This window comes from Artibeus jamaicensis, unplaced genomic scaffold (genome assembly GCF_021234435.1).
Source record: "Artibeus jamaicensis isolate MK-2021 breed Jamaican fruit bat unplaced genomic scaffold, CSHL_Jam_final scaffold_537, whole genome shotgun sequence".
Lineage (NCBI taxonomy): Eukaryota > Metazoa > Chordata > Mammalia > Chiroptera > Phyllostomidae > Artibeus > Artibeus jamaicensis.
This window is the reverse complement of record NW_026522047.1, coordinates 17,282,339-17,304,747: the sequence shown is the minus strand read 5'-3', so window position 1 is coordinate 17,304,747 and position 22,409 is coordinate 17,282,339. Positions and strand designations below refer to the sequence as shown.

At 45.0% G+C, this 22,409-nt stretch overlaps 1 protein-coding gene across 2 annotated transcripts in view; it reads left to right on the top strand.

The window, feature by feature from the left end:
* SLC10A7 (solute carrier family 10 member 7) overlaps window positions 1-22,409 on the top strand; it is a 191,923-nt gene that overhangs the window by 153,609 nt on the left and 15,905 nt on the right. For both annotated transcript variants that reach the window (XM_037162355.2, XM_037162354.2), the window contains 4 exons: window positions 587-670; window positions 8,139-8,304; window positions 9,509-9,560; window positions 17,310-17,383. In XM_037162355.2, the coding sequence (XP_037018250.1) occupies window positions 587-670; window positions 8,139-8,304; window positions 9,509-9,560; window positions 17,310-17,383 (376 nt within the window). The remainder of the gene's footprint in view (window positions 1-586; window positions 671-8,138; window positions 8,305-9,508; window positions 9,561-17,309; window positions 17,384-22,409) is intronic.

Genomic DNA, 22,409 nt, shown 5'->3' with positions numbered 1-22,409 from the left:
TGCCGCCATTGAATCTTTTTGCAGCCGAGACTGCAGTCATCAGCAAAAAGGATGGACCGAAGCAGGACTCATGACCGGTGTTCGGACATACACATTTAGGAGAGCTATACTGAGATTTAATGATAAGTCGTGCCTTAGGGTGTCCCATTTGCTAGATTTTGTGTAAGATAATAATTTAAAGAATATGAAATTCATTGCCTTTGTTTTGAAACTGTGGGAAAGTTAGAAACTATTTTATGTGCCTCTTGATGAGAGAATAATAAAATATACTTATTTGTTTTAGGTAGTTGATAGGTGAAATAACAATCGCATAACCTATGACGATACATGAGCTATCATGGATTTAATATTAAGCAAGTTAATTATAAAACAACATAGTTATCATTTTCTTCAATCTTAACTGTATATTAAACTACTTAATGGGTTATTTTATGTTAATTTTGGAAAATTAAAAACCTCTTGCTTTTTGTGTACAGCTACCAAATTTTTGGTGCACAGGAGAGAGTCATCTATTGCATGATTTAATGAATAGCAGTGTTTGCTAACTGACTCCCAGTAACTGACTCCTTATATTCTTGTTTTGCAGCTTGGTTCATCCTCATCTGTGCCTTTTACATCTATCTTTTCTCAGCTTTTTATGACTGTTGTGGTTCCCCTCGTTATTGGACAGGTAAGGTCTCTAATTCTGTCTGCTCTTTTCTTTACAGATCAAATTGCAAATGTCAGGAGAGTTAAGAAAAGAGATGGAGGAAGAGACAGTTTAATGAAACATAGGTTGTACCAATCACAATAGTCTCTTTTTTGTTGTTAATAACAATGTGCTTTACAGATAGCTATAGATAGGGACACCTGCACAGAATCTTGATTTTTTTAATGTTTATTATCCCTTCTTTATAGCCGTGCAGCAAGCTTGGGAACATGTCGCAAGCCATTACCTTACTCCATGACTTCCAATGCGGATTCAGCATTTAGGGCCACGGCTGGGAGTGAGCATCTGCCTCTGGTTGGCTGCTTCCCAGACCCCTCTGACATCAGTTATCAGATTCGTGATCCTGTAATTGATAAAACAAACATTTAATTCTATTAGCCCTTAAATTAGATCTTAGAAAATTTAGTTCCCTTCATCATCCTTGTTGAATTGGATAATGGAATAAATTCTTATATTTCAGTTTCTTTTAACAAGGTAATAATAAGCATATAATTTAATTATCAGCATACAAATTTTAAAGCAAGGTTGTTTTCTTTTTTAACTCATAGGTAGCCACAGTAAAGAAGTAAAGAATTTAATGTGTCACCAAATGAGCAAGTCTTAGGAACCAGTATATTTGCATGATTAAAAGCATAGACGTGGGTTTAAGAGCAACTAGACTCTAGACTTAGTTCTACCTTGTGTTTCCTGTGTGACCTTTAACAAATCATTCGATCTCCTTAGCTCTAGATCCGTAATTTATTAACTCTTATGATAGTAATAATGCCTACGGTAAAGGGTGGTTGTGAGAACCAAAGGAAATATGGATGCGTAGGAAGGTTTTTGTCATTATGGAGCCCGAGGCAGGCAGTCACACCACCATCGTCAAATTCCCTAAGGGCACTGAACAGAAGGCCACTCTTCGGAGTGTTGACTATAAAAATGATGTATGTGTAGACAGGCAATATTTACATGCGGTCTTAGGCTGGGCTCCCTGGGAAATGCACTCTGAGGCTGAGGTCTCCCTGCCTAAGTACCCCTGGGCTCCACACCTTTGGAAGACTGACAAAAGGACAATGGGATGAGGGAGGAGGTGACCACAATGCAGTCATGCGATGGCCTCCACACACTCCAGGACAGGGCCCTGCGTGGGGACACCCCTCTGACTTGTTCTGCCCGGGGCAACAGTGCCTGTCCTTATCCTCCTGCCACCCCCCTCCCACTTTCAGGAGAGAGCTGACCTCTGCTGGATCTGCTCTCTGGGCAGCAGCTCCCACAGAAATGCGGCTGCGATCTTTCCGTCAAACCTGCACGGCCTGCAGATGCGGGAGTAGTGCTGTGTTCCTGGAGGGATGGGTCAGGGTGGTGGCTCCCCCATCCACTACACTTGCACTAATCTCTATTTTACTTCCACTTTGTACTTAGAGAAGGAACTGAATTTAGGGTAAGGAGGAAGGGTTTTAAAGCACTCAATGAATGCCATTTAATTAATTGTGGAGTCATAGAAAAAAAGACTTCTCCCTCTGTGCTCATCACAGAACAGGCATTCTGATGTGCTCCCCCACCCCACCTCTCTGACAGCCCTACCACACTTCCTGCACTCAGGGAGAGAGCCTCCCTGGCTTTCTCTGATTCCTGCTCAACTGGTGTGTTCTGTGTGCCTTCTCCAGCAACCCTCCCACCCCAGCTCATGGCTCATTTGACTTTTTAATTCATGTCTTCTTTGAACCACCTGCCTATCTAAGGACTCCTGGTCATCTTTATTGCAGCACCTTGTTCAATTCCTTTCCTGTTCTTTTTTGTTATTATATACCATTGGTTCCCTTGTTAACTGTTTGTCTCCCCCTTCAGACTGTAATGAGTACAGGAACCACATTTGTTTTGCTTTCCATACCCAGAGCACAGGCCCCCAATAAATGTGTGTTGAATGAATGAATGAATGAAGAATGAATGATGGAAGGAGTGGATGAATGAGAGTTCTGTGATCAGTGACAGAAATGTTGCATCTTAAAGAGACATAATACCCACCTGCCCTTCTCAGCTCTAGACGTGCTAAGGGCTTATGCTATGGGTAGTATTAGTTTAAACCCATACTTATTTTCTTGGATCTGAAAATAATTTCATGTACTAGCCAAGGCTTATGCATTTTTTTCTTAGTGGATCTTGGTAATATGTCTATTAGTGATAAGTGTTTGGTTTAAAACACATGGATAAAGAAAAGATCTTCGTCTCAGTTATTCAATAGGTTTTTTTTAAGGTATAGGCCTATAGAATTTATATAATTAAGAATATTCATCCAGAAGAATTATGAATTGTTCAATTGCTTATCCTTTACAGGCCCAGAAGTAAAGTAATACAGTAAGTTATAAGTAAAGGTAGCCAAAAAGTAGTGTAAGTGCTTCTTTTCAAAGTACTCTAGGTACGGTAGTGCTTTGATTTTTTTTGGTTTTGTTTTTTTTTTCAGAGAGGAAACCTATATATTCACATCTACCACCCCACCATCTTATAGTCTAGGGCAGGAACTAGCAGTCACAGCCCACTCTCCACATGTAGAAACCACCTGGCCTCCTCCCTTCCCTGGTCTCCTTCCTTGCAGGCAGGTAGTCAGCAACCACCACCATTTCTGCCCCAGAAATCGTTCACACCTGGCATCTTCAGGTCACACCGCCAGAGAGGATGCCACACCATCACCATCGCTCGTCTGGATTATTGCACCTCCCAAACCCGCCTCTCCTGTGAGCCTCTTCCCGTTCCTGTCCAGTGTCTTTCCTGCCCCAGGGTCATCCTAAGATGCAAACCAGGCCCTCCTTAAGAATGTCCTTTGTGGCTTCCTGTTGCCCGTTCCTGTGTGGCCTGCAAAGCCATTCATCATTTGGCCCCAAACTGCCTCTCCACTGTCACCCTCCACCCTTCCTTTAGGCTCTTGTCCTGCTCTGCTGCCTGCACCCCACTCCCCGCCCCCACCAGGCCCCTCACTGCTCCATGCCTTTCACCTGCCATCCTGTCCTTTCTGCCAGCAAACCCCTATTCGTTCCCTCAAACTCAGCACAGAGACACCCCCCGACACGCAGTGGACCTGCTCAGACACCCAGTGGGGACTGAGCTCCGGTTCTCCCAGGGGCTGGATTCTACATGTATGGCTGGGTGGGGGGACGGACTGTAATTTATCTGCACGCTTCCTAGAAGCAGAGACTCTATTACATTGTGATAAGAGCAGTTAACAGCAAACGCCATTGCAGGGAATGAGCTGTATAAAGAGATTGGCTGAGAAGGGTCTGGATTCACTGTCACGGAGCCCGCAGCAGCCGTTTCCCGAGATCTCCAGCTTTGCTGCAGAGGAATGCGTACTGGGTCTCACCTCGTTTCAGGTTCAGGAGCCCAAATGCAAAACGATACGTCACACTTCCCAGAAATCTCACTCCTGCCCAGTAGGGCCTGTGCCTCCCTCTAAGGTCCCTCTCACTTCCCCAACCCTCTCCAGCTTGCCGGTACGTTCCGGGCTCCCTGGCTCTGCTCCGCCTCTCAGATGTACTGGCCTTGCCCCTGCCTGAGACACTTTGCACCAGTGGGTCCCTGTGTTTGGGACACTCCTCGCCTTCCGCTCCTCACCTGCCTGCAGGAGGCTCGCTGTCACCCCATCCAGTTTAAGCCAGTGCTTGATAGGATCATTGTGGGCTTTTGGTTTGTTTGTTTTTGCTTTTTGAGGCTTCTCTCCTCTACCTAGAAGGTGAGCCCCAGAATCCAGGGCCCCCTCAGGAAATAGGAGTCCGATTCCTGCTCATTCAGCTAAGCCAGGATTTTGACCTTTTATGTAACTGGTGCAGGCCCTGCGAGCCTGTGTTGTCAGCTTTGGCCGGAGCAGGAGGATCATATCTCTGTGGCGTTTCTCCTGAGAACGAGAGGGAGTCACGGTGAAAAGAATGTTCAGTGTTAAGTAGACGATGGGTGCCTCTTGTGTTCATTCATGTGGCTGTTTATACTTTTTTATAAAGCATACTGTATCATTTTGAATCTACTCGATATTTAACACACAATATTTTAAAAGAAAAATGTTTTATAAATTGGATTTGATTTTATATCCCTGACTATACATTCCCATGGAATTTTAATGAAGAAACAAAACACCTTATGAAAATGTATGGATTCGATGGAATAGTGGATAGAAACTAAAGAAACCATCTGAAGCCACCTTGAAGAAAAATAACTTTAAAATTCAGACTTAGCATGAAAAATTATCTATTGTATATCCCCACTCAAAAATCACTTAAAATACCCTGAAAAAAAAAACGGAAACTAAAATGACAGCTGTTACATTTCTCAGTTTTCTTGGTATGTGGACATCCGTCATCTGGGATGTGTGAGTTTTGCAAATCTCCGCCTTGCAGGCCATGCAGTGACTGATGTGTGTCTCAGCTTATTAGAAGCCCAAAGATTGGATTCAAGTCTCCCTTTAACCTTTACTGATGCTTAATTTAAAATAGAGAAAATCAAAATGTAGAAAGTGAGACAAGAAAATAAAAGGCCGTGGAAGATTTTTTCCGGCTCCATAGGAAAAAGCTAACAAGTAAATGAGAATTTGTCACTTAATGTGGAACGCCTAAGATTCTCTGAGCTATGAGAGCAGGTGAAGGGGTGTCGATCTGGAGGCAGACTCACTGTCCCCCCTTGTCTTGACCGTTTATTTTTCCCCACGAGGGAATTCTGAGGCGTCAGTCTGGTCATGTTGATGTATCTCGAGAAGAATCTTGTTTTCTATAAGAATTTAAACATTTCTATAAGGCAGAGAAGCTTGGGGCATTAAAGAATGGCATGGATGCTTGACAAATAGAGAATGATTGTGTGAACAGTGTAAGTGGCTGAACTAAGAGAAGCCTCGGCTTCTCTTGGTTGGTATCCGAAGCACATCTCTGAGGCATATCAACTCTGCTTCCCCCAGCCGTTTATGAAGCACTCGAACACTTTTCTAGCTACACAGTGCAAACACAGCTGCTTTGTGAATTTAATTTTAAAAGAAGATGGAAAAGCTCTATAGAGCCAGGCAAGGTATAAAATGATCTACTTAGAAAACACAGATAAATATCACTGTAAGACAGGGAAAGACAATCTCTTTTCCTCTAGGGTTATTGTTGCACTTGTCAGTCTATCCAATTCCTGACTTCCTGGTCATTTTCTTTATCGAGATTAAGTGTCCAGATTAAGGCACTGATGTGTTTAGAAGAAACGGATTTTAGCGAGGAGGATGCAGGGTTCAGGAGCCCCAGTACCTGCTGTGCCAAAAGAGCCCTGTGTGCTACGAGCCTCTGAGCGTTTGTCATGAAGAAAGAGGTGACTAGGTTAACTAAGTCAGCTGCTGATCAGAGATTTGCCTGGGTTTGAAAATGGAGTTCACTTTCAAGTTATACTTCATTTCCGTGTACTTGTTTATTTGGTCAGAGGGGACGGTGGTGGTGGGAAAGACACCTTTACTTTTAGAATTAGAATTGTACATTCTGTAACCTATTGCAGAGAGATCTTTGTATGTTTAACAATTTTTATAGGAAGTGCACATCGATTTCAATAACTCCATGTAATTTCCATTTAGTTTCATTATACTTCCTAAATGAGTGGAGTTGTATTAAATTTGGGTAACTCCAGGTCATGCTACCAAGCACAACGGATTACCAAAAGTCCCATATAATAAGCGCTACCCGCCCCCCCCCCCCACCGTGACAGATGTGAACGTGGGCCGTCTGGGGACTCTGAGTGCCATTATCCAGAACTTACAACATTCTAACACATCAGTGCACAATGCTGTGTAAGGGGCTGCTCTTATTTCTCTTTACTTCACTACATTTTACCTTTAAAGAAAGAAATGAACCCTAGATAATTACTATGGTTTATGATCACTTCTCCTCCCCAAAAGCCATAATTTTTTATAAATTCAACCATGACTTTTTATTTTTAAGATTTTATTTATTTTTAGAGAGGGGGAAGGGAGGGGGGAAGAGGGAAAGAAACAGCAGTGTGTGGTTGTCTCTCTCATGCCCCCTACTGGGGACTTGGCCTGCAACTCAGGCACGTGCCCTGACTGGGACTTGAACCAGAGACCCTTTGGTTCCGAGCCCAGCACTCAGTCCACTGAGCCACACCAGCCTCTGTCAGCTGTAACTTTAATTACAAGATCTACTTTTAAAAAAATTACCCACTCTATCTGTGTATATATGACACTCTTTCCCCTTCATTCCACCCACCTGGGCTTCAAAGTGTTGTCCCTGTATCTTTCTTGTACCAACTGGTCAGCTTTCTGCCAGGACTCCTTCTACTAACAGTTACTTTACTTAGTCAGTCTTTCAGAAAGGATGAAGTTGATTCAACAGCCATTTGTTCAGAGGTACTCCTGAGAGTGGTTTGTTTTGTTCCGCAGTCTGTGAAGGTAGGCTCCAGTACAAATTAGGGCTTTTTAGTGACAGGGGAAGATGACAGAACCCCATCAGCCTTGTCAGAGGTTCCCTGACCTCATTATTGTTCATGGATCGTGGTAATTCAGCCTGTCGTGGAATCTCGTGTTCAATTATGCAGGATAATGAGTGGCTCAAAACTGAAAAGTCTCAACTGTAGTCCCTATTACAGGGCTCGTTCGGCTCCTTTGAAAGTGAAAGGTTTTAAATAGAGTGGCTCACTGTTACATGCAAATAAAAGTTATCCCCAATATTCAGACTGTCCTGATTTTAAATATCTGATTTGGTTTTAAAATCGGAGAGGACTGCTATATAGCTTTATATTTCCCTGTGTAGGGGACTGTGCAGGAAAATTAGGACAGGTCGATTCATTTTTAATTGTTAATTCTGGAATTCTAAAAGCATGCAAATGGCATTTGTCTTTGGATTCACAAAAACTCTCGATATTCAGAGTGTGAATTATTCAAGCTCCCACAACACATGCACTTTCGCTTTTCAAGCATGAGTTATAATTTAATTAAAAACTTCTGGTGCATTGCTAGCATTTTAAATATTAATATGTTCCATGGATCACTTCCGATTATCTACTGTCTTGAAATTCTTGAAGCTGTCAGATTTTTAAGATTCCCAAAGTTACACTTGGAATTGTCTGTCGAGGCAAAGGGGACTGTGATAATTACGCACATCCATTAGGATGAGCAGAGGAGATAAACTTTGGGGACGCTTAATGGGCATGTCTCCGTGACAGCCAGCAAAGAGCATTTGGGAAGGTTAAGGATGGATTTGAATGCAGTTGAAAATATACTCTCATTATGGACACCAGTGGAAGCTGCATTACAAAGGTTGAATTCCCCAGAAGAACGGCATGGCAGGGAAGCTTTGAAATCCACTGTGGCCACCGTCCAAATCATTCCCTTCCCTCCACATCTTCCTGCTGTCAGAATTGCTTTGAGGTGCCCTGTTCCGCCCCTGCGTCTCTGAAAAGGGGCCACCTGTTGATCTCTGTGTTTCAGATCGTCCGGAGGTACATCAAGGACTGGCTGGAAAGGACGCAGCCCCCGTTCGGCGCGGTCAGCAGCAGCGTGCTCCTCATGATCATCTACACGACGTTCTGCGGCACGTTCTCTAACCCGGACATCGACCTGGACAGACTCAGCCTCGTCATCGTCCTGCTCCTCAGTGAGTCGGTGCCCCCTTGGCCTCCTCGACAGCAAAGCGCGGCCACTGTGTTTCCTAAATTCATTTTGAATGTTCATTTGGTTAGAAAAGGAGACTGCGTTTCACACTCTTGTATGTACTCGGTGACAGTATCACAGGTACCTGTTTCTCAAAAAGACCCCAGCAATGGCCCTTGTCTTTTTACGTCTGATTTACAGTGATTGATGCCAGGTGAAAGAAGCCATAGTATCTGTCAAATTCAAATGTTAGATTGAGCACTTTCTTGCCAATTTATATTACTATAATGAATCTTATTCTTTATCATGAATGAAAAGTAGAATTTCTACCATTTGATACTACTTTTTAATAACAGTTGGTTAAAATGTGAATATTTACATCCTCTTTCTATACTCAAAGTAATATAATTTTACCATAAGAAGTAGCAGACTATAAAACACAAGTGCCAGCTCAAGAATTTGTTCATGTGTTATCTGCCCCTGCTTTGGATGAGAAGGCAGAACAACAGAGAAGTTGCCATAGAGACCACATGGCCCTCAAGCCCAAAATATGTCTTCTGTGGCCCTTTGCGTAAACTTGGCTGACTTCCGCTCCAGAATAGAGATGCGCTGGCAGGCAGCAGCAGCCACAGGAGAGGTCAGCCTGGGTGTATAAGCCATTCAGTCTCGGCTTCTCAGTCTCTGTCAAGCTGTAGGCAGAGCTCAGAACAATAGTTTTAAATGTGATAAGTAATTAAAACCCTGGTTGTTAACCAAAACAAGAAATCTTTTGTTCTATTTATCCTGTACTACCAAAGACAACTTTTGGTAATTGCCCTATCAAATAATCTTGTTATTAAAATCAAAGTGAGTTACTCCAAACTATTTATTATAGCCTACTGTATTTATGCCATTTGCTGTAAATACTCAGTATAAACGAGCCCTCTCTAAACTGAACAAATTAAATAACCAAATTGCAAATCAAAGAGGGTTTTAGCTCTGTTGTAAGTAGTAGACCTCATAGATTTTATCTGAGGATATCGTCAATAAGAACAGGTTGAGTCCCACTAATTTCAATGATTTTATCATTCCGGCAACTTATGCTTATTTATTCATTTGTTTTTCTATTTGAGTTCTCATAAATTTCAGATCAAACAAAGCATACCAATAAATATGCTACAGATACTGCTTTTATAGGCCTAATTTAGATTCAATCTTTTTTTTTCCAGTATTTTCCATTCAGCTGAGTTTCATGCTTTTAACCTTCATCTTTTCAACACGGTAAGTGACTTGGTATTTCTTGCTGTGACTGGTTTTCTAAACAAGGACCGTGCTCTTGACTTGACCTCTCTACTCCCGCACTGTTCCCGTCTTTCTCCCGTCTGCCTGGCCTTTCCTTCTGCTCCTGCCACCCTGGAGTCGGAGACATTGTGAAAGGGTCCGTCCTTGGCCCTCGTCTCACATGGGCACAGCGTGTGCTTAGGCAGCCTCCGAGTTCTGCTGGCCTGAGAGGTCAGCGGTCAGCTGGTGATCGGCCAGCCGGCCCTGGCTTCCGGCGTTCCTTCCTACTTTCGCACTCACTGTTTGGGCGTCTTTGCCTGGCCGTCCCCGTCAGACCCCACGCTCAAGGTACTCAGAACGGAATTCATCTTTCCCCCAACACTTTCTTTCTCCCATTTGTTTACTTACCATTAATGGAACCGCCATCCATGGAGTTAATCAGACCAGCATCCTTCACATCAGTAGTTTTTAAAAATCTCTTGACCCTCCCTCTGTAATATTTTTTGTGCTTCCAAAGCCTCACCTTGCTCGAAACTATTGCCATGGCTATCTTACTGGTATTCTCACTTCTAGGCCAAATGTGTTTTATGCATTTCGCACTGCTTCCAATGACTCAAAGTTCTGAGGGCAGTGCTCGTGTGTAGAGATCTGCCCTGGGTATCGAGTATCTGCAGAGTGAAGTTCACTTTGGGGGCAAAGGGCAGCATTGGCCTCATGAACCACTACCAGCAATCATACCATCTAATCTTGTGATGAAGGTCAAGCCTTTGCCGTTCCCTAAAAGAACCCACGTTCTCATTTCTGTCCTTCGCTAAGTCTACCCCCATGTCAGAATTGGTCTCCACATCCTGCTTCATCTTTTCTAGTCTTAAAGACTTACCTCCAATGCAACTTCTTCCACCAGCATTATATACTCAACAGATATTACTTGAGCCTTTGGTATGAGAAAGTCACCATAGCAAATGTTAGAAGTAAGAGGTAATTTCGGTCCTGCGCAAGCTTATAGACTAGATTTACACATTGATAGATAGCTAAGTGTCCTCTCAGTGATACAGTAAGCCAGCCTGCTGTGGGTTCAAAGAAGGAAGCACTTCCAAAGAAAGTGGTAGAACAAGGCTTCCTGGCACAGAAGGGGTTTCCCATGAGTCGTTAACATGGCCAACAATTCCACAAACAGAGAGGCAAAGAGGGGTCACGGTGGGAGAAGATACAACTATGCAGATGGGGGTGTGCACACGCGTGCGCACACACACACACGCACACACAGACACACCACGCTGGGACAAGGAGAGCAGAGGAAGGACCTGGAAAGGGAGCTCGGGACCAGCCACCAGGCCCTCGAATGCTGGGTGGTGGTGACAGCTGGGTTGTTTATGAAGCAGACGCTGTCGGGGCCGTGAGGGCCTGGCCCTCACGTGTGACGGTTGGCCCGTATGGCACTTGGTCGAGCAGGAGCCTGGTCAATAAAAACTCACTGATCAGTGTAATTTGAAGCATTTTTACCACACCTGTGGCCATGATTTTTTGAGTAAGAGTAAAGCCTAGAGCCACGAGGTTACAGAGAAAATGTGACCTATTCGGGTAATTCTGAGAGTAGGAGCTATTTCGAGGCTTTTTTTGTAAACAGCTTGTTAGGTCGCCTTAGGAATGATGGTTTGCCTTTCACCAGCTGCTTGTTTACTGGTCCTCATGGCCCAGTGATCATCTCACCCCTCTCCTGTCCTGTTGGACGAGGTCAGCTGCAGGATCCTGTCAGTGACTGAAAAACTCCTGACACATCCAGCGTGGCTGCCGTCAGGTTGCTGAAGGAGATGAGGGTACCACAGCTGGCTGAATTAAAATTCGGATTTCCAGCCTGAAGTAGGCTGGACACACCACGAGGCCTGGTGGTGTCGAGACCCTTTTGTTCTGCCTCCACCACAGCTCTGCACGTTCTTCCACAAACACCAGGATATTGGAGTGGCTCTCATCCTGCTCCTTGCTCACCAGTGTGTAGCCACAAGATAGTCCGTTAACAGCTGGGGATTTTTCAGTTGGCCCAAACTTGGAAGATAGTTTTCACTTTGTTTCCATGCTGAGAGACCCTAAAGCACCTCAGGATTCTGTTGGAGGAATGAAATGGCCAGCACTTGCTGGACCTGCCCCGTGCTGGGCATTGTGCTGGGGCACATGTGTGTGCTGGTTCTTGTAAGTCTGGCAGCAATGACCGCAGTACTACCCGTGTTACAGTTTTGCAGAGAGGACTCACACTCAGAGCAGTTTAGTAACTTACCTAAAATCAGGTTTTAGTAGCTTAGTGACTTCCCTGAAGTCGGGTGGCAAATTGCACACCTAGAGTGGAAGTCCACTCCCATTTGCTGTTTCCCAGAGTGCTGACCTGTGCTTTTCTACTGCACAAAACGACCTCACTTACCTTCAAAGTCCCTGATGCTTGTTTTGCTTAGGGAATTTATAGAGAATGTTTAACTGGATTCTTCAAGTTCACACAGAAACACAAATCAGAGATACCAAGAGTTGAAACAAGGACCCATTGGTTTATGTGCTATTTAATTTAATTTTCTTGCCCTACTTTTTGTTCCTTCCTATTTAATACTGGTGAAATTGGCCTGTGGGTTTCTTTTGTCTTTTTGTTACCGATTCAGTAAATGTAAAACCAGTACATCCAAACACACACATCACAGCATGGAGATCTATCTTTTCTGTACAGTGTGCCCACTAACCTCCCATGATGGAAGTTTAGCATAACCCAGGAGAGACCCAGCCTGGAAAATTCAACTCTCTTGCAATACTCTGTCTACCTGGTTAACATTTCTTAGATTGACTGACTGGCATGTTGTCATTCTGGTGTCTGGCGTGTGAACTTCTTCTACTCTGAGTATTTAAAACACATTTGAGGATTATTATGCGGTGTTCTCACTGCCCTAGCTATAGAGCAGTGTTCAGGTTATAAATCCCACCTCTGGAGCCAGCGGACTTGAGTTTCAGTCCTGTTTAATAACTGTGTAACTTCCGTCACTTTCCTCATTTATAAAACGGAGACAGGAGTCGTCCCTATTAGCATTTCCAACTTTGTAAAACATTCTTTTTGACGTTTCTTTGTCACAGTTGCTAGGAAATGAGAGTTGATTCATCAAACCAAGAGTCAGCCATCCACAATGACCAAAGCTTTCTACAACTTTGAGAAGCTGTCAAAGTTAAAAAAAAAAATGTTGAAAAAGCTTAGAAAAAGAAAGCAGTCATTGGGAGCCTTTTAAAAATATATAAAAGACAGTTTGATAAGCAGATAACAGAGTAATAGAAACCAAGAATGTCACTAGACTGACAAAAGAAACCATTAACAAGGGAAAAGGAAGAAAACAAATATTCAAATATTTGTGTAGGCCTTCTAATCCTTATCAGTAGGCTTTCACTGTGCTGTCTCCTGGGCCCCTCACCACAGCCCCGGGAGGGAGGGCGGGGGAAGGAGGGGAGGGAGAGGAGGAAGCCTGCGTTGCCACTAATGGTAAGGGCGGTGTTTTGAGTGCCACTCAGCTAATGACACAGGGGTCATCTCCTAAAATGAGCAAAGACAAAATGCACCAGGTCCAGGGGTTAACAAAGGAAAGCGCTTTACATGGCTTTACATGGGCTCAGACGCCGTCTCTCAGAGGGGTTTTCTTACCCCCCATTCTGAGGTTCTGCCAGTAAAGCCTTCTGACACATTCTCCTCTGTGGGCACCGCAAAGGAAGGCGAAATAAATATCATGTGGAAAACACTGATTGAAAGCTTTGTTAGAGAATAAAAAGACCAGCTGGGAAGGAAAGGAAATAAACATCTCAGGGGAAGCCAAAGTGATCAAAAGAATTATAAAAACAGGATAAAAAGAAAATCAGTATTAAAAAGAGATAAAGTAGAATTAGAAAATAAATAGTAATGTGATCCCTTTCGAAAATGTGAGCAGACACAACAGAGATGCTAATCACTGAAAATAAGTATAGTCATGACTATTTCGGTGCAACGCACAGGGCCGCTCGTTTTTCCAGGCCTTTCGACCCTCAAGCCCTCCCTCTCCCTGAAGAGTGTGGCTCAGGGAAGGGCGCTGAACATGGTAGCTCCTCTCAGCCACTAAATTTGTGGTGGTTTTTTGGTGTTTTTAAAAAATAACAATCATAATTTTCTCCTCTGAGACAACCTTATCTCCAGGGTTTGGGGCAGCCTACTGACTGGTTGTGAGACTTGAAGGAAGTTGTTTAACTCTTCTGTGCTTTGAGGTCCCTTTGTGTGGAAAAAGCAGGGCAACTCCACCGTTCAGGGAAGGAAGGAAGGAGTACGGACAACAAAGGGCTTAGAAAGCAGTCGGTGTCCCCTGCGTGGTTACTCAGCCCCGTGCTCACCATCCTCGTGGTGAACGGAGGGCTGAGTGAGCATCTGCTGCTCCGTGGGCTTCCCCAGGGTCCACGGCGTGCAGTGGCCTGGTACTTCATAAGTAGAGTATAAGTCAGCCCTGTTCGAGGGGAATATTGCTTTTAACCTTACACTCCATTTTCATTTGCTGGTCCTTGCTCCCAACCGACAGGCTCCGTCAGTAGAGCTGCGGGGCCAGCAGCCTCTCAGGGGGAGCCTGGCTTTGGTCTCCTTCCCCGGAACCCGGGACAGCTCAGGGTGTCCCCAGATGTCCACTTCAGCCACACTGGGTGCTGCTCTGACCAGCGGCAGCCAGCAGCCGGTTAAATCAGAACCTTCTCGACCAGAGAGATTTTGTCACATTGGAAATGTGCTATAATCCGGAAAAGAGTAAATATGAAGCAGAACGAAGTTCACCAAAGGAGACGTGTGTTGCCAGACTCTCTCGGGGGAAAATCCAGGGGCATGAGTCCAGACGCAGCCGCCATTGGTTCTACACCAGGGCAGCAGGAGGCGAGAAAGCAGTACATGCGAACACATGCCTTTGTCATGCTGCGGGCACCGCAGGCACTGCTGGAGAACGTTCTGGAACGAGCCTAGTAGTCATGCTGTGTGCTGTACAGTCTCGGGTGGGCACCCTCTCCTGTTTGAGTTTGTGCTCGTTGTGAACCGACTGTCCTGGTCCCCAGACTGCCTACTGTGGGCTTTGCTAATTTCTTAGGTTCCCAGGCCATAGAATTAGCTCAGAAAGAAAGTAAAAATCTCTGATATAAATTGCCGCCACTTTCCCACTCTCTACCTGAAAATCTTCTGTACTTTCACACACCTCGTCTCCTTTTGTTCACAGCTCTCGGGCAGGAGGCGGCGCCCCTCCTCAGACTGACCTCCCCGCCCCCAGTCTTGCCCTCTAGGCCCTGAGAGGACCTGGTTCCCGGTGTTCCTGCATCTTCGCTCTCCAGATGATCATGTCCGATCTCCCGTGACCCTTTTCTTCTCTTGCCCAGGTTTCTTGAAAACACCGTTCTTCCACCTTCTCACAACGACCAGTTCTGTACCCTTGAACGTCAGCTCCCAGGCCTCCCACCCAGACCATCCCGGCCTCCTCCTTTCCCTGTTTCTGTTGAGGCCTTGATGCTGTGCGCGGTCCTGTGTGCTCAGAGCTTCCCATTTCTCTTTCCTCCTTCGACAAAGCAACACGAACAGTAAAATAACTCGCACGTATTAAACATTCACAGTGTGCCAGATTCTTAACAAACATGGGCATTTATCCTGACAGTGACCTTCAGAGACAGGCAGAAAGATGGTCTGGATTTAAATTTTGGTGCATTTGCCCCAAAAGTGCATGCTCTTAAGCTGTCAGGAAGGAACGTGTATTTCACGGAGGCCAGCCCTTGACAAGTTCCTTTAATTCTGTCTTCGTGTCTCTCACCGCTGCCCCTGCCCCAGCCGTGAGTCTCCTGCCTCGTCCCATCATCCTCAGGCGTTTGCCGCTCCGTGGGCTTCTCCTCTTTAGCCTCCTTGTCCCATCTTATCAAGTCCACACTGCTTGTCACCAGCCAGTGTCCCCGCACCCAAGTCAGCCTGAAGAACTGCTGTCTGCCTGTGGCCCCCGCATGTCCATGTTCAGTCTCACTATTCTTGACCTCAAGAACACGCCTGCACACGTCGAAACCTGTTCTTTCAAGCTTAGATCAACTGTCATCGTTTTCAAGAGGTTCTCTGTGCGCCCTGTCATCATCCCCAAGTCCCCTGCCAAGCTGGAAATAACCCTTCCTTTCAGCACCCAAACTCACTCTCCTTCCCCCTCACGCATCCTCGGTCTCTTTCTCTGTCTTCCTTCGCTCCGTGCGTTTACAGAACCTCCCAGAGTTCCTTTCACATCAGGCCTCCATCACATGGTGAATGAAGGGGTTGGGGATACGTCGGGCATGTCGCACAAAAATAAGCGCGGTACCACAGTACAAAGAGGAGAGTGGAGTGGGGGAACAGGAAGGCAGTCTTGTTGTACTCAAGGGATACAGATCCGCAGAGAATTCTCAGCTGAGGTGAGACGCCAGAAATGCAGTTTGGGGCGTTGTTGACAAGCAGTGAGCTGGAGGTGAGCCTGTTCAGGAAGCGTGAGCCTGTGTGACTTTTCAGGGAGGCAAAGACCAAGGATGATCAGCTCTCTTACCATGTGTCCAGGGGTGAGGAGGAGGCGGAGGAGGGGGCCCTTCTGCCCTGCAGTGAGTATATAACAAAGAAAACTGTGTGTGGGCCCTGTTTAGAGAAGACTGTCTCCCAACGAAAGTTATATGTGAGGCTCAGGTTCCCAAGGGACTGGCGGGATCTCCCCCTTCAGAGGTCCCCAGAGGTTGCCAGATCGTGACGTCTGCAAGTACACACACGCTGTCGGCTTCTGGAGCACTTTTCCGTTTGCTGACTCTTGGCTGAGTTCAGGGCAGGGAACGAATAGACACGCTGTGTCTCCAAACCCTGATGCTGTGGGAAGGAATCGTTTCTAACAGACCAAGGACACAAGAACGATAACTACATTTCTAACCTGGTCCCGGCTCTCTAAATCTTTATCATCTCCACCAGGAAACCCAAGTGTGATGTGCACCGTGACCCCCATAACATTCAACGGCCTTTGATTGAGTTTTTTATACTGAACCTATTACATAGTAATAGTGGGAAATGGCAGGGAAGAGTGTGGGCACAGGAGCCGGGCTTGACCAGCTCCCTGGCTTTGTCACGTACCAGCTCTGGGCCCCCGGGTGACTCATGCAACTTGGATGTGCTGCTGTTTTCTCAACTCTGAGGAGAGGCACCTGTGCCATCAGATGCCCATCTCACGGAATTGTTATTTTTACATGCAGAGCACTCAGTATACAGCAGCTGCTGAAAATGATGTTTCTTTTACTAAAGCATATGATGTCGAATCTTTGTTCACACCACGTATTTCTCAAATGGGTCTGTTTGCTGCCAGGACATGCTGCTCCTTGCCTGAGCGGTTTGGAGATGCACAGACCCTTTCAAGCCACGAGGGTAACATCCAGTGATAGCTGGAGCCTCAGCTAGCCGAGTGCTTGCTGCATGATTCTCCTGAAGTCCCGTGCCATACGTGGATGACAAGTGTCATCTTAGGAGACCTCTACCACACAATTTTAAAACTGTCTCCTTTTCAAGGATAAATGACTCAGAAATGATTCTCAGAAAAGAAATTCAGACACTTCTGTACATTTGGGCATAGAATTACTTCTGTCACCAAGATTGATTAAAGGGATGTTAATAGGAAGGTAAGTACTACATTTGACTTAGGATATGTTAAATAGGCTTTTCATAAAAGTGTTTGTAAAGCACATTCTTTTTTTTTTCGCCCCTAGGAATAATTCAGGATTCACACCAGCAGACACTGTGGCTATCATTTTCTGCTCTACACACAAATCCCTCACACTGGGTAAGTGAATCACAGACTTACAAACTAATTTAATATTACCCTCAGATAGTTGTATCTTATGATTGTGAAATTCAAGCGACTCTTCAAATTAAATGGAATGGGGTTTTGGCCGCTCTTTTAAAGAACACTAGCAACGTGAGAATGAATCATTGCTTTGAAATACCCTTGTATGATTGAATCAATTTCCGAGGGCCTGAAAAATCTTTTCGGTTCTCATAAAAGGTTTTCAGTATAGAACGTCAGTGTTAAAGGCTGGGGCCGGGGGCACAATGGGCACAAACCTGTCTTTGGAAGGCTCTAGAGTTGCCCCTGGGAAATGTTACCTTATTTTCTGAAAGCTTAGAGCAAGGTGGAAATCATGTTATGTCTCTAATTTTATGTCTCACATTTGTTTGAAGTTCATTTTCAGAATGTTATGTTCCTTCTATAAAGAAACACAGTATTCATTATTAACTCACATCTCAAGTATTAACTCAATCTGATTTGCACCTAAAATGAAATAAATATTTATTTAATGGACAAAAAATAGATCAGGAAGAAAGATGCCATTTTCAACTTAGTTTTACCCAGTTTATTGGCATTGTCCCAATAACATGTCTAGACATCCAGAACCCATGTTTTCAGTCATTAAAAGTCATTAAGCAATGAGAAACTTTACGGAAACACATGTCACTCAAAAACGCCTTGGGCTAGGAGGCACGCTGTGGTGGAAACTTGTCATAAGAACTCCTTTACGTGACTCACTGGAGGGAAGGAAGAACGTGAGGTCACTCTGAGTCTGCGCGGTGATGAGTTCAGCCTGAAACCAGAAAGCGAAAACATTCCATAACATTTTCACTAGCCCCACACACATTTGTCTGTTTGTCTGCTCCAATCTGTTGTCAGTCTCACCAAGTTGGGAAAACGATTTAGAAATTAGATAAACTCTTTAAGGAGCAGTTGCTACCTAAGGCTATAGCTTATTTGAATAAATTATTAGTGTATATATACATATATGTATATACATGTATATATGTACATATATATATGTGTGTATACTATTCATACATTGCTATATGCTTGGTAGGTTTTCCTTATAATTGTCATCAAATTGAAGTTGAAGGAGCTTCCAAAACCACATTCCAATCCTGATTTTGTGATTTTGGACAAATCACTGAACTTCCTTGAATCTTAGCTTTCTCATCTGTAAAATGCAAGGGGGGGGGAGGGTGTAGGGGAGTGGTAATAATTCTCACTTTGCAAAGGGATTGTAAAGATTAAAGGTGAAACTTGTGTAGTACCTAGCACAGTCCTTGGTAGTCGGCAGCCGCAGGTGGCCGTCGGTCCGCGCCAGGAGGCGTGTGAATCGCTGTGGCCTGGACGCGATGACCCCCGAGGAGCTGGGCTGCCTCCTGGCACAGGGCAGACGCTCTTCCAGCAGGAGCTGTTGCTACTGGTTATTTCTCACTACAGTGTTCATGGCTCTGTGACCATTCCCAGGGTTCCAGTCTCCCATTCTGTAGATTTTCATGTCACGGGTGTGGTTTAATCGCTGGCCTCCAAGAAATCATCTTACAGTTTTTCCCCATGTGGTTATCATGATGCAATGCCTCGGTGTCCTTCCGGCTGTCCTGAAAAGTAAGGGGCTGTTATAAAGGTAGCAAGTCCAGAGGCAGATGCCACCAGACCCCTCGGATGTCCCAACTCAGGGATCCAATGGGCCCGGGTCCTCAGGCAGGTGGACCTCCACGGCTGAGCCATGGCCACGGCCAATGCACTTGAGCACCTGTGCCGTGGGCTTTGGCACCCGACCCACCGCCGGGGGGTTGCTTTCATCAGGAAAACCTAAATGGACTTTTTAGTCTCTCCCTGCTGGTCTGTGCTGGAGCTGGCTGTGTTGAACAAAGAGCTCCACCCAAAAGCACGGTCCTCCACTCTCAGGAGTCTCCTCTTGTCTCTGAGCAAAACAGTGACTCACTCTGTCTTTTTGTCTCCTCTTTCTTCCTAATCCCAAATCCATACTCATCAGTTCTTGATGCTTCCTGAAACCTAAACTTCAGACAAACAGGCACTTGAAAACCAATCACTGTTTTGATAAAAAGGGCTGGGTCAGTTTGGATTTTGTTCGCCTCTGTAGCATTCTCATATGTGATACCAGTGCAGTAATCTAAGTAACCCTGTAGTGTGAATCCTTGGTTACTTCTGGAACAGGATAGACTTCAATCTCTTTTGAAACTATGAAACCTAAATGCTCATCCCTACTCTTCCTCTGATACCTCCCCAGGCATCGGTTCTGTAGCTCTCAGGCTGGGGACCATTAGTTCTGTCTCGACTGTTCAATCATGCCTTGATCACAGCTGCTTTCCCTGTCTCAGAGAGGGGGCATGATGGCCCCTGTCCCAGGACCCCCCTTAGTTTCACACAGAGCTGGGGCCCTGTTGCTGGAACGGCCTGGTTAAGCCTGTAAGTTTACTCTGTCAGTTTTCACAAGATCCAATACACTCTCTGTGTCCCGATGACCTGACATCGCTGGTGCAGAGGCTGTGTCACTCACTGACCTAGTGCAACTTCTTGTCTGCATGGGTAAGAATGATCCTAATGCGACTTCTAATCTGCATAGAAATGAAAGAACATCACATTAAGTGTGATGAATACGTATTTCAGAAAGGAGGGGGAACATTCAGATCATTTCACTTGGAGTTGTACTTTCTCTCACCTCACACACAGATGAAACACAACAGATTGTACCTACTTTGGACAATCTGGAATTGTCCAGATTGGAATTTAGAAAACATATCTATCCCTTTTGTAATCACTGTCATAGTATTCTTCTAGTGGTTTCATACACACACAACATCGCAAATAGGATACTTGAGAAATACCATCCAGAAATATCGCACCCGGTATTTGGATTGAAGAATACATCACTGCAGGCCAAGAGGTACCCATGCAACCACAGAACCAAAGAACTCTTGCTGGAGAAGCCTCCTGAATATTCTCTTGTACGTACACTCTCAGTTTCTTTTGTTGTCCTTGCTTTTGCCCCATCTCAGTCTCTTCCATGCACTTGCACCTACACACATGCTGAATTTGATTCATTGCTTTTATTAGTGCATTTGCCATTGATTGATTAGTTCTTCGTATTAGTACTTTTTCTATTGATTGATTGCAGATGAAGTGACTATTTGACCTTTAATTATGAGGCTTCCTATTGAAAATGACATTGAGCTATGGCTTCACATAATCCATCTGGAAAGCCTGACATGATGCCATTCCCTGGAGTTCGTTCAGGAAGAAGGAGGAGGCCTGCAGGAAGGGCAGTGCCGTCGCTGGGCCACGCTCGTCTGCCGGGCTCGTCTGCTGCACCCCCGAAGCTGCAGCTCGGGGCCGGAGAGAATTTTAGATTTAGGAAGACAGCATCCCTTGCCTCGGGGTGCCATAAAAGCCAGGAACTCCCCCAGAGTAATCTCTAACTTGATGCTGGTATTTGTGTGGTAATGAGGAGGTGTTCTGCCTCACTGAGATGGAGGGACAGTTCGCACCCTAGTTAACAATGGCTCAGTGCTCCGTGGGTCAATAGATCTCATCAAGAAAGAAATTCGATCCTAGACACCCTGTGGAATTAGTGTTGTGTTCTGTTTATCTTTTCCTCTTGAGTATTCAAATCACTTTGCTTGTCTAGAGTTCTAACAGAAGGAAAAAAGTTTCTTACTCTACCTGGAAAGAGGATGTTTCGGGCTCTTTGAGATTTGTAAGTGAAGTGTATGTGTCAGGTTTCGATGTTTCTAAACAGCAGCGCGGATGTGTGCGCCTGGACAAATTGTCACCCGACTGTTGGGAGGTCACTGGTGTGCCTGCTGCCTGTTTCTTATCTCCGGAAGCATTTCTCAGTTGAAAGAATGCTATCCAAATTTTAAGGGGAGTGTCATAAGTCCACTCTGTGTCTTACTGCTCAGAGACTCTTTTGCACAAACAGAAACCAAGCAGCCATTCCTCACAACCTTTACCCTTCGTTGCCATTGTTGGCTGAATTGTGACAAGAAACTGTGCACTATGCAAAAAGAAGATAGCTTTTTCATAGCCATCAGGTTCTGGAAAGAGTCGAAAGAACACAGACCTGATTCTAGTCAGCATTCAAGTTCCAGTTCTCTCCCCAGAAGGGGGACCACGTCACCAAACCAGCGTGGCCCTGAGTTCCTCGGCTGTGAAATGAGCAGCGGACGGCCCAGGGCCGCAGGCTGCTGCAGCCGTAAGTCTCAGTGCCCAGGGCTGATGTCCCCTCTGTAAGGCAGCAGCCTCCCTCCTACACATGGAGCGGAAGCAAGTCCTTGGAAGGGAAAATTCTGTAAATAATGTTATAATATTGCAGGAAAGGAAATAGGGCTGTCACTTCCTCCTGAAGAGATCAGAGACGTATCATGACACGCTCCAAAGATTTTCATAGAGAAACAAAGTCTGAAAAGGTTCCCATGTTCAGTTGTATTTGGAAGCCTTGCAAGAATAGTAAGCAGTTACCTGCAGCTTGGGCTGAAAGCATCGTTTAATACCATCTACGTTATTTTCTCAAAAGGCAGTGGAATTGAAATATGAAAGTTTGCCATCATGTTTTTCTTTTTTCTTAAACTTCATCTGTGATGCTACTTGGCACATGAAGACTAGTGTCTTAATAAAATCACTCTACCATGGGAAGCACTTTTTAACAGCACTTAACCCATTGAGGGCTGTTACCTGAACCAGGTGGAGTATTAAGTCAATGGTTATCTTATTTTGCATACAGAGAAATGAGAGCATAGAAATAAAGTTAAGAACTTATCCCAGATCATGTAGAGACTAGATTCTGGGCTTGCAAGCACCCAGTACTGCATTGGGTGATAGGATACCAAAGCACTTAGAAGACCAGAAAGTGCTCTACCGATTCCAGCTATGGTAATCGTGCAGTCCCGGCGTGGGTTTTGATTGTTTTATCGATTGTTTAAAAAAGAGTATTGTTTCTGATTGTGTTGCCAGTTGTAAGGTGGCTTTGCCGGTTGCACTGCTGGTGAGGCGG